This window comes from Ambystoma mexicanum, chromosome 2q, assembly GCF_040938575.1.
Source record: "Ambystoma mexicanum isolate Mex_15411 chromosome 2q, UKY_AmexF1_1, whole genome shotgun sequence".
NCBI classification, from domain to species: Eukaryota; Metazoa; Chordata; class Amphibia; order Caudata; family Ambystomatidae; genus Ambystoma; species Ambystoma mexicanum.
Window position 1 is genome coordinate 3,025,708 of NC_090924.1, and position 12,883 is coordinate 3,038,590.

General features: G+C 52.7%; 1 protein-coding gene across 1 annotated transcript in view; it reads right to left on the minus strand.

The window, feature by feature from the left end:
• Nucleotides 1-711: 711 nt before the first annotated feature.
• Nucleotides 712-12,883, minus strand: part of RGS11 (regulator of G protein signaling 11) — a 4,320,935-nt gene continuing 4,308,763 nt past the window's right edge. Inside the window, exon 17 of the mRNA XM_069646770.1 lies at nt 712-1,405. Coding sequence (XP_069502871.1) covers nt 1,264-1,405 — 142 coding nt within the window. The 3' untranslated portion in view covers nt 712-1,263. The remainder of the gene's footprint in view (nt 1,406-12,883) is intronic.

Genomic DNA, 12,883 nt, shown 5'->3' on the forward strand with positions numbered 1-12,883 from the left:
CTCATCATATGGGCACAATGTAACACTGAAAATTAACATCGGAACAAAAATAATGTTTTCAAGAATATCTGTGTGCCTGCGAGGAATTCAACAAGTAGAACCATTGAGGGACTTATGAAAGGCTGCACTTGGACTCCATCAAAAAAAGCAGGATGCAAAGGATTTTCCAAAGATAAACAACTACCACTATGCCCCCATCAGAATAAAAAATGGTCTAATAGATCTATGAGAGTTCTAAAGTATGTGTTTGGGCTTACTCAATAGAACTGTGCATAACTCTCAATCTGAAAAGGGAGCAACGCCAAATGGAGCAAGAAACATTAACTCTATACCTGCTAGACTTCACTAATGAAATAGTAAACCTGTTCTACTCCGAGAAGAAACCAACAAATTCTGCTTCATAGCAAATAGCTTAGGCATCTGAGGAAAATATCTTGTATTTAGTGTACTCCAAATAAAACATAGAAGCTGAATTCCCAAATAAAAACAAATGCTGATGAGGCCAACACCTAGAAGAGTCCTATAGTGATCTTTTCATAGACTCGACTAAGTTTCTTGATTTAAGGCACAGTATTATCAAGTGAATCAAAATGAAATGAGTATCAGACTCTCTCAATTAATGATTGTGATCTAATTTGAATCAACAGGTACTGCAAAGCCTCAATACTTGATGCCGGTATTGCAGCCATTTCATAGGCAGAGCAAATTGACTAACAGCACAACTACTTTAAAAGCAGTATGGCAGTTCCGTGTTTACCATGTTTGTGCCTTTCACAGTCTCTGAAAAACTGACTTTTGATTCCAATCTAATCATGACATGTCTGAATGGATCTGAAACCTTGCAATTTGGCTACAGCAATACGAAGTTGGTCGTTTGGGAATTATTTACATTCAGTTTATGCCAGATATTTATTGTTCAAAAAGGTATGTTATGTTAGACAATATATTTCAGAATATAGTTTTGAAGCCAAATTGTAAAACTTGTAAAAACTGTCATTATAAATTATACTGTATAGCTAAACATTTTTAGATTGTTCAAAGTCTGAAGATCTAAACATCTATTCAAAATACTTTATATGTTGTCTATCTTTCATGATAAACTTGCACAATGCAAGTTTTAACTTGTTAAGAAGGCAAACCTAAAGAAAGTAAACGTTAAACCTGCTTCTGTTCAGGGCCAATTTAAAAATGTTCTCCAGAGCAGTGAAGAGAGAAAGAAGAGAGTTTCAGAGAGCCGAGAAGACAGATGGAATATAGAGGGCTTTAAGATTCCACATTTGGTGCAGCTGAGTAGATTGTGGTTTTGCTTTTCCCATCCATCTTTAGTTCTTGCTCTCCCTCTCCAGGAGACAGTAGGACCGGGCTTGGGCTGGAGTGTCGTTGTCTTCTTGTGAATGGAAACACCCTGTGAGACCACAAGAAAGAGTAAAGTCAGAAGGGTTGAAAGGGAGTTAAGGGAAAAAAGACAAAAACACAGATCAAGAAAGGATAGTATAAACAGAGTGAAAAGGGAAAAACAAAGTTTTAGGAACATGGGAATGAGAAAGAAGGAAAGGGGACGTAGTGGGCATGTGAAGGAAAGGATGCAAAAAGAGTGGGGAAATTAGAAAAGAAGGAAATCAAGAAGAAGAGTGGGAGGGGAGGATGTGTGGTAGGATGGACTTGGGAGGAAAGAAGGGAATGCGCGTGAGAGAAAGGAAGGACGGAAACAATGGTTGTTTGGTTAGGGCAGGTAGATTGGGTAATAAGGACCAGATGAGAAAGAAGCAAAGGATATAGACCGTTAATACAATCAATCAAAAAAGCTTAACTTGTTTATAAATAATGCTTGTCCTTCTCTGGGCTGCGTTCATAATTTATATTGAGCAAGCCAACGAGTTCACCAGTTTATTAATACATATTTCAGCTTAGATGATTTGCAAGAGGTTTGCAGAATGAGAATGTCAAATTAAATGTATGAGTCATGTTCTAAATGTGAGTCATATTAGGAGTGGTGTAGTGACACTTTACCACTAGGTAAAATGTAACTCAAGAAATAAATGTTCTTGTTTGCGCTAGGAGGAGTGAAGGCAGTTCAAAGTGAAACGTGTCCGGATATTTAACCGATGGACACAATTGAGGAGACTGCAGGCGATGAGAAAGATCGGGAGAAGCTTTTTCATAAATGTATATTTATTGTTAGAAATAAGTATTGTTATACAGAATATAAAAAGCAATATTAATTCATCCATTTATTTTACACGTATGTTATTGTTTCAACCAAAACTTAACAATCTTTCGTTAAAACATGTACAGTTTCAAACAGAGAAAAGTGCCACATTAATAAAACATAACAGCGTGAATGTTCTCTGAAATATGCTGCTAGTCATTAATAAGCAAAACACATCTCCATTTATTGTGCTTGCCTAGAATATCCTGCGCAATCTGGCAAATCTTAAAAAAATTGAATCCAACCTTTCACCAGACTGAGAGGATAGCTCAGGGGCAACGTGTTTGCCTTGGAAGCAAAACAACACACTGTAACACAGGTTTTAATCCTAGTCTTGCACTTAGAGACAGGTCTCCGGTGTTAAGCACATTGTAAAAGATGAATAAATCAATTTAATTTGTGATACAATTCAAACTTTATTGGTGAGATAAGCCAACAAGCAGAAAGTCAAATGAAAAGCAAGAGATTTACCTTCAATATTGATGAAACTTTCTTATGTGACACGGACAATAGATTTAATTTGACTAGAAGAGGATTTACCCATATAATTCATGTAAATAATTTTTGATTAATTGCCCACTATGCCATGGGCCTCGTTTTAGCCCATTCTGCTCTATAGTTTGATTTAACTATAATCAATAAATTGAACAAAAACATTAAGTATTCCACGAAGGAACAAGATGTGCCTGTCTGGATGAATAGAATAACTGTCATTTTCAAATAATACCATGGGCCTCATTACGAGGTGGGCGGTAAGGGATTACCGGCACCGGTAAGGGCACCGGTGCCGGTAATCCCTTACCGCCCTACTACGAGTTCCCTTTGCGGGTCCTCCCTTAACGCCTGGTTTTTTCGAGGCGTTAGGGATGGGACCCGCAAAGGGACTTTGGACCTAAGAATGGTACCTCATTTTTGCGGTACCGTTGTTAGCTCCTTCCCCATTCCCATTGAGCCCTATGGGGGCTCAAATGGGAATGGGGCTGGGCCCTGGTGAATGGGGAATTACTGGTCCCGCCAACCTTGGAATGGGGCGGTAATAGCTCCATTCACCAGGGCGGAGTCGGTAAAGGATTTGGAGGCAGCCATGGTGCTAATAGCGCCATGGTTACCTCCAAACTCGAAATGAGGCCCCATATCTTTCAAGTAAGCTAATGGGCCTCAGCACGACTTTTGCGTAATGGGTTAACGGGCTCCGCTAAAGGAGGCAGACCCGTTAATACCATTACGCAAAATTACAAGGTCCCCTTGCGGGACCCGGTAAGGACGCCTGGTAAAACCAGGCGTCCTTACCGGGTCCCGCGAGGGGAAGAGGGAGCTAACAATAGGACGCTCGTAATCGGCCCGTTGTTAGCTCCCTCTCCCATTCCCATTGAGCCCTATGGGGGCTCAGATGGGAATGGGGAAGGTCCAGGCCCGGGTTCCCAGAGGGAGGAATTACCGGGCCCTCCATACTCGGAATGGCCCGGTAATTCCCCATTCTGGGAACCCGGTAAAGGAGCCCGGTTTGGCGGCAGCCATGGAGCTAATAGCTCCATGGCTACCGCCAAACTCGTAAGGAGGCCCAATGTTTCTGGAATGATTAATAACATATTTTTCTTTATGCAAATTGCTTGTAAGCTCATAATTATATTCAAAATACTATGTAATAAATTGTACAATGAGCATGAAAAGAGTCTACATGATGCAAATAACAAAAGAGATCTGTTCCACGAGTACAACTTTAAAACCAAAGGAACGTTTATCAAAGCTCTGGTACTCAGCAGTGCACCTGCAAATGAGTTAAATCTCACACACATTAGGGACACACTCTGTGTTAATGTAAATGGGAATGAATTCATATGTACTGGCCAGTGGTAAATACATCCTTTAAATTGTTTTTTGTTTGTTATTTTTGGGACACCAGCATTAGGAAACAACTAAAAGGACTTTAACATTGATCATTCAATGACCCTTCAGAATATCCACAAATATCAATTTGACGTTTTCACTAAGCATCTCATTCCCATGTACCACCTAATATGCCGGGGCACCTTTAAATACTGTTGCATTATGCATAAATATGCCCGAGAATGAGCAGTTTATAATCTAAAACAAGCAACACATGTATGGAATCTATGTGCAATAATGCCAATTGAATTTAAGTTTCAGCAAACACATTGGGCCTCATTAGGACCCTGGCGGAGAGGGTGTTACGCCAGCGTAGTGCATGGCGTACCTCTCCGCCATACTACGAGTTCCCGTAGCGCCATGGCGGCCTTTTCCGTGAATTGCACATGTGGGCCCTCCCAGGTGTTCCCTCTACATCCTCCACGGCCCCTGCAGGTGGCTCACACCACAGGGGCCTACCCTGCACATGTCCTGCAGGCACCCCATCCACCATGGCCATGCCCCCCAGCCAACCCACATGTCAACTTGCACTACAGCCCACCAACGCATGTCCCCCTGCATCCCCAGCCACCAGGGGCACCCTCCACAGGCCCCCACCCATGTCTCCCACCACCCCCCAGCAGTGCAGGGGCACCCTCCACCAGGCCCCCACCCATGTCTCCCACCACCCCCACCCCCCAGCCACCAAGGGCAGCCTCCACCAGGCCCCCACCCATGTCTCCCAGCACCCCCACCCCCCAGCAGTGCAGGGGCACCCACCACCAGGCCCCCACCCATGTCTCCCACCACCCCCACCCCCCAGCCACCAGGGGCAGCCTCCACCAGGCCCCCACCCATGTCTCCCAGCACCCCCACCCCCCAGCAGTGCAGGGGCACCCACCATCAGGCCCCCACCCATGTCTCCCACCACCCCCACCCCACAGCCACCAGGGGCAGCCTCCACCAGGCCCCCACCCATGTCTACCAGCACCCCCACCCCCCAGCAGTGCAGGGGCACCCACCACTAGGCCCCCACCCATGTCTCCCACCACCCCCACCCCCCAGCCACCAGGGGCAGCCTCTACCAGGCCCCCACCCATGTCTCCCAGCACCCCCACCCCCCAGCACTGTGGGGCACCTGCCAGCAGGCCCCCACCCATGTCCAAATCATGTTCCCCACCCCCCCCCCCCACTCCCCAGCACTGTGGGGCACCTGCCAGCAGGCCCCCACCCATGTCCAACTCATGTTCCCCACCCCCCCACCCCCCAGCACTGTGGGGCACCTGCCAGCAGGCCCCCACCCATGTCCAACTCATGTTCCCCACCCCCCAGCACTGTGGGGCACCTGCCAGCAGGCCCCCACCCATGTCCAACTCATGTTCCCCACCCCCCCCACCCCCCAGCACTGTGGGGCACCTGCCAGCAGGCCCCCATCCATGTCCAACTCATGTTCCCCACCCCCCCCACCCCCCAGCACTGTGGGGCACCTGCCAGCAGGCCACCAGCCATGCGCAACTCATGTTCCCCACCCCCCCACCCCCCAGCACTGTGGGGCACCTGCCAGCAGGCCCCCACCCATGTGCAACTCATGTTCCCCGCCTCCCCACCCCCCAGCACTGTGGGGCCCCTGCCAGCAGGCCCCCACCCATGTCCAACTCATGTTCCCCACCCCCCCACCCCCCAGCACTCTGGGGCACCTGCCAGCAGGCCCCCACACATGTCCAACTCGTGTTCCCCACCCCCCCACCCCCCAGCACTGTGGGGCACCTGCCAGCAGGCCCCCACCCATGTCCAACTCATGTTCCCCACCCCCCCACCCCCTAGCACTGTGGGGCACCTGCCAGCAGGCCCCCACCCATGTCCAACTCATGTTCCCCACCTCCCCACCCCCCAGCACTGTGGGGCACCTGCCAGCAGGCCCCCACTCATGTCCAACTCATGTACCCCTGCACCCCCACACCCCAGCACTGTGGGGCACCTGCCAGCAGGCCCCCACCCATGTCCAACTCATGTTCCCCACCCCCCCCACCCCCCAGCACTGTGGGGCACCTGCCAGCAGGCCCCCACCCATGCGCAACTCATGTTCCCCACCCCGCACCCCCCAGCACTGTGGGGCACCTGCCAGCAGGCCCCCACCCATGTGCAGCTCATGTTCCCCACCTCCCCACCCCCTAGCACTGTGGGGCACCTGCCAGCAGGCCCCCACTCATGTCCAACTCATGTACCCCTGCACCCCCACCCCCCAGCACTGTGGGGCACCTGCCAGCAGGCCCCCACCCATGTGCAACTCATGTTCCCCACCTCCCCACCCCCCAGCACTGTGGGGCACCTGCCAGCAGGCCCCCACTCATGTCCAACTGATGTACCCCTGCACCCCCACCCGCCAGCACGGTGGGGCACCTGCCAGCAGGCCCCCACCCATGTCCAACTCATGTCTCCCACCACCCCCACCCCCCAGCAGTGCAGGGGCACCCTCCACCAGGCCCTCGCCCATGTCCCATCCATGCCCCCCTGCACCTGGGTCCCACCAATCCCCAATCATGTCCGTAATGGCCATCCTCCCCTGCCAAAAGGCCCAACCAACTATCACATCCACCCACATATCAAAGGCAATTACATGTTACACACCCAATGTAAATAATGCAAATGAACACATGTCTGTCACACACAATGCCTGCAAGTGAATGTTAAAACACCCAACATGACATGCATGAAAGCAATGAGATGATACGACACATTGAAGGATGAAAATATAAATGTATTTAAAATCAACTTGAATGGAAATGAAATGAGAAAAACCACAAAGCAAAACAACCAAAAGAAGCTGAATGTCCATGAAAAAAATCAAAAACACACAGCACAATTAAAATAAATGGTGTCCAAAGTCACAGTCAGAAAAGTAATCCAAGGGTAAATGATAAACAAAAACCATTGCTCCATGGCGATGAAAAAAGTCCATAAAATAGAAAAATCCATTGAAGAACTATTTACAAGATAATCCCGGGTCCATGAGCCCAACCAAATGAAACCTAACTATGACAACTAACTAAAAACTGAACTACATACAAAAATGTGGCGCATTGTCCAATCGCAAGCAAATAAAAAAAAAAATAAAGGAAACCTAACGCTAACTATATAACTATATACAAAGGCGGCGGGCAAGTCCAGCGGCTCACTCCGTGGTGTTCTGGGCCAGGGCATCATCGAACTCCTGTTCGATGTCCCGGAGGCGGTCCTGTTCCATGGCCCCGAGGGTCCGCAGGGACGACGCCGTCTCCTCCTCCAACCCCCTGCGGATTGCCTCGAGGCACTCGGCCCGCCTCAGGGCCCTCCGCATGGAGTTCTCCGCCCTGACCATTGTGAGCCACGCCTCTTCCGCCCGCCGCCGCTCCGCACCTATCTGCTGGCCCAACCGCTGCCACACAGAAGACACTTCCCGTCCTGGGTCCTCCTGCCCTCCGGCCGATGCCTGCCCCTCCGATGTTGAAGGCCCCGAGCCTTCATGGCTCCCACCACGTTGCTGCTGCTGCTGTGCCTCTGCCCGTGCACTGCCTCCTGCTGCCTGCACATCCTCCGCCGGCTGGGGTGCAGTCGTTGATGTGGCCACCCTTGCTGGACGTCCGACTTCTGACTGTGGCAGGGATGCCTCCTCCACCAGCCTGGCCGCACCGTCAGAGGCAGCTCCACAGGGCACCCAGGTGACTGATGGGTGGGAAGATGGCACAGAGGACGACTGGCGCGTAGGGGGTCCAGTTGAGGAGGGGGTCGTAGCAAGCCCCATCAGACAGAGGAATCTGGCCTGGGTGACCTGTCCCAGCAGGCTGACGTGGTCAACGAGCCATTCGAGATGACTTGCAGTCTCTTCATGAAAAGACTGCAGGTCACCTTGCATGGCCCGTTGACGCAACGCCACACCAGCCAGGACAGGCTCAACCCGGACCTGGATAGCCACGCCCGCAGGCAGAGGAAGGCCAGTTGACGTGAGCTCATCCCCTGCCTGAAAACGGGTCTGGACGTAGGCATCCCTGCTGGTGCAAGATGATGCAGGGACAGGATCAGGGACAGGATTGCACACAGGCACCTCCGCGGGGGCCTGTGCTGCCTCCTGTCCCTGGAGCTGCACTGCACCACTAGCACCAGTGGGATCCCCACCTCCAGACCCCGTCTCTGGTGCTTGCACGGCCTCCTCCTCCACCAAACCCCCCACCAACCTGGATGACTCCGTGCCATCTTCCCCTGTTGGGCCCTGTGGGGTCCCAGCTGCCCCTTCTGCTGCCGAGGAGTCCAACTCCAACCTCCGCCTCTTGGACCTCCCCCCGGCAGCTGCGGCGTGGGACGCGGCACCGGACTCCTCACTCCCCGATGAGATGATAACATGGGAGGGGAGCCGGGCCTTGCGTCTCCGGATGGCGGTGGAATCCCCGCCGCTGTGCTCCACAGCACCTTCTCCGCCCTCTTCATCAGTTGACGCTGCAGACAAGGAGAAACAAAACACAGGCATCAGGGCACTGTACAATGGACACATACACACATGACAGTTGTACATGAGTGGCATTGGCAAACCTCAGACATGTCATCACAATCCCCTACACAAATGTCATTACAACTCGCACACATGAGCCATACCACAGCCATATCGCAACTGCCACCACCATCCATACACATACAACAGCATGAGCAGCCAAAGGTGAGCCAGACATCACATGCAACACAGGAAGTGCACCACACATGTACACACACCACCACACTTGCATGCATGTGTACACCTCTGCCAAGTGTCGCAGTGTTCAGACGGGCATCCATGTCACATCTGCCAATCAGGCTTCCACATACCGCTGTCAAATGCATCCATGTTGCATCACTGTTGCACCCTTGTCGAATACACACAGATGCACATGTACACAGTGCTGATACATGCAGCCAAAAACAACATACATGCGTGACATCACGGACATGTCTACTTACATACACATTCATCCAAACATGTGCGCCCACACAACTGCATTTGGCATGCAAGCCTACACACACAAGCACCATCCATGTCTCACACATTACAGCCCTCGCATGTGTCAGCCCCACGGCCCTGTACACCCCCACCCATACTCGACCCCATACAAACAGATGTGCAACCTGCACACTACTGAATAATCACCACACGCACTGCTCACAATTAGGATGCATGTACACTCACCGCTCGACTCCAGACGGGTCTGCTTCTCAAGGACCTGGACGTGGAGCGCTGGGGATATGCATTCCAGGACCTTCATCTGTTCTTCCGACAAGTGGCCCCGGCGCCCCTTGGCATCCGCTGCCTTCAAGAGGCGCCGGGCCTTGTTCAGGGTCCTGGACCTGAAGTCCTCCCAGCGCTTCTTGACATGTTGTAAGTCGCGGACTGCCACCCCCTCCGCGTTGATGGCAGTCAGGATGTCAGTCCAGATCCGAGTCAGTCCTTCCTTGTCGGCGCGGGAACTTCTAAAGAGGGCATCATACTGCCCCAGGACTTGCTCCACCAGGACACCAACTTCGGTGGCACTGAAGCTGATGCCCCTCTGCCTCTCTGGCCGGGGGTTGTCAGTGGTCACAGATGGTGTTTGCCCCGACATGACAACCCCAGAGGCAGGAGTGGGTGGGCAACTGGGTCCTGGGGCTGGGCTGTGGAGCGATGGAATCCCAGTCGGGAGTCTTCGGTTCCAGCAGGGGTGGTCACAGCAACAGCACCCCTGGCTGATGTGCAGGCAGCAAATGGCAGTGCACGTGGGCAGCAGGCAGTTAGGCAGCAGCAGATGGCAGGTGGGAGCGTGCTCGGGGCTCTGGGGGGCAGTAGTTCGGCCTTCTGGGCAGGAGCGTGGTCTTCCGTGTGCTTACGCGTGGCCAGCTTGATACGGAGTGATTTGGCACGTGAAAAATCTGCACGTCAGCGTGTAATTCGAGGAAAGGCCCTTAGCGCGTAAGCGCGTCTGCACGCATACGCATTTTCATTGGACAGAAGGCCCCCTCAAGCGCAAGCGCCCCTGTGACGTGACGCGTACAGACGTGCATGGGCATTTCAGCGCGCGTGAAAAACAGCACGTCAACAGCACGGGTTAAAGGTGAGCGGGCCCAGCAGTTCGCTGTACGTGCCTTTCGTGGAGACCGACGTGTGTTGCTGCTTCCTGTTGTTTCGCGCGCCATCACAACTTCACAGCTATCAAGGACGTATCTCTTCTTTTGGCGGGGGTATTGGCTACGCATGTTTTTCTGCATTGCGCTAGTCAGACGGTGAGTCGCACACGCTCTTTTTCCCACTGCGGGTGCCCCTGTGTATCGCACCCATTTTCGATGTCATAGTAGCCTGCGTGTCCCACGCGTACGTGTTATTCGTGTTACTGGGTGCCACCGCGTACTGCGGGAGGTTGAATCCACGCACGTAGGCTGCAGGGTTGCGTGCACGGTTTTACTGCAGTTTTGGGGTGCCTGAGCGTTGCGTGACCCGTCACATCACCGGGGTCACATACAACCTTGCAGGTGCAGGGGGGCTGTTAACATCTTGCTTCCCACCCCCTTCACCCCAATTGCCCAGGTCAATTGTGGTGTACACCTCCCATTGGCACCACTCCATCTGTGCCAGCACTACTACATCTGTGCCATGGTTGGGAGGCCACCAAAGGTGAGGGGCGCCTCAGCTGGGCGTACTCCTCGTGGCGGGCGTGGTCGGGGACGTGGCCGTGGTGACCAGGGAGTAAGGGGACTCCAGGGTGTCCAGGGCAGCCACAGAGGGGGAAGAGGCAGGGGTGCGCCACTTGAGCACAATGTTGTGCCATGTGTCGGTGCAGCCATGCCACCACCCCCTGTGGTTCCGGGGGATGCAGCTCCTGCATCTGGCACTGGCACCCATATGACCCGGCAGTCCGTTCCATCGACTGCCACGGGCCCAAGGGTAGTGGTAGCTGCAGGTGCAGCTGTGGACACCGCCACCCAGGCTCAGGGTCTGCCAGCGCAGGCTGCGTTGGCACTTGAAGAGCCCTTGGTAGATCTCCAACAGGCCAGGGGGGAAACCATAGGGGCAGGCCGGGCTGCTCAGACCAAGACACGTGTCCCTGGGGCAGTCATGTCATCTGCTGCCCCGAACAGCCGGGTGTTGGCAAGTGCAGGGGCATATGCACCCAACAGCACCCCGGTTGTGAGTCTGCCAACCAGGACCGTTGCGGTCAATGACCCTGCCACAGCTGATGTTGCTGCGCAGGGTCCATTAGTGGGCACCCAGCTGTCACTGACACAAGTCAGGCCTTTGGTCATCCCTCCACCTGCCACTCCCTTGGCTCAATCCACCGAACCCACTGGCCATACTGGTCAGGGCGGCATTAGCCAGCCAGGGTCTGCGCCACAGTCCAAGAGGAGGAAGAGTGCACCTGCAGCACAGGCTGGGACCCCACACACAGCCACGACCTCCTGCACGTCGAGGAAGAAGCCTTTCTGTAAGCAGGAACTGGACTTCCTCGTGGACTACGTGCGGGGCCACAGCCGTGACATGCTAGTGGGTGCCAATAGTCAGACTACGGCTGCCCAACGTGACACCCACTGGAAGCATGTTGCGGAACATGTCAGTTCATTCGGCCATGAGGTGCGCACGGCGCAGGAGTGCAAAAAGCGTTGGAATGACATCAAGCGCAGCACTAAGGCCAAGCGTGCCTCAAATTACAACTTGACTCTGGTGACTGGCGGTGGGCCTGCACCAGAGGAGGAAGAACTCACTCCGTATGAGGCTCTCGTTGCGGAGTTCATACCACCTGAATTGGTCGAAGGAGTGGGAGAGATGCTGGACTTTGATGCCCAGTCCAGTGAGTGTTGATGCGTGTTTGTTGAGGACGTGTGTGTTTCACTTGTGGGATGTGTTGTGCATGATTGCTGCTACATGTGACGTGTACATGGTTCTGATGTGTAAGTAATGCAATGCTACCGTCATGCATGTCTCCTCTGCCTGCATGCGGGACTCCATGTAGGCATGCTCCCTTGCCCCTCCTCCGCCACTCTGCACCCCAGTTCTACCTTTGCACTGGTCTGCTTCAATCTTGCCAATGTGTACTTTCTTGTTCATGTGTCCTGTGTAGATGCTAACGTCCAGCGTAGAATCTGCCAGACATATGCCGTGTGGTACAGCCTTAGTACTCGATGCAGGGTATCTCACTTGTACTGTGCATGGGTCAGATGTCCCGCAGGGACATGAGTGCCCATTCATGCTCCATGTGCATTGCACGCATGCCCCTATGTGTCCTTGACTGGATGATCACTGTAATATAAGTCCTTGGTTACATACATTGCCTGCCATCTCATCAGCCTTCCCATGTCAACTGTGGCTCAGTACTGTGTTGCACACATGTTTAGGCTCTGACAATCTGTGTGGCTCACAGGCCTCAGCCTGTTCAATGGCCAATGACTCTGTCCAACTCTTGTTGTGTCTTCTTCACACGTGGGCGGCCTCCGGAGTTTCCATCATGTGTCCTGCCCACTGTCCCAGCATCATTTGCAGTGTTGTAATTTGAATCACATTAAGCTGTTGATGCCAGTCAACACTGCCTGTCAATACACAGGTGTATGGTCAGCCTTTTGATACCATGCTAGGCATCCCTGCTTTGGTACTGGGGTGGAGGGGTGCTTGGCTTCTAGACATGGTACACATTGAATGCACAATGCACGTGATGTCTGAATTTGACATTGCACTGCCTTCACTTTTCCTGGCACACACCATGTAGTGCTTGTACATGTAGGTAGTGAGTGGCGTACACATTTTCTGCACTGCATAGACCCACTTCCATGGAAACTGCCACCTTT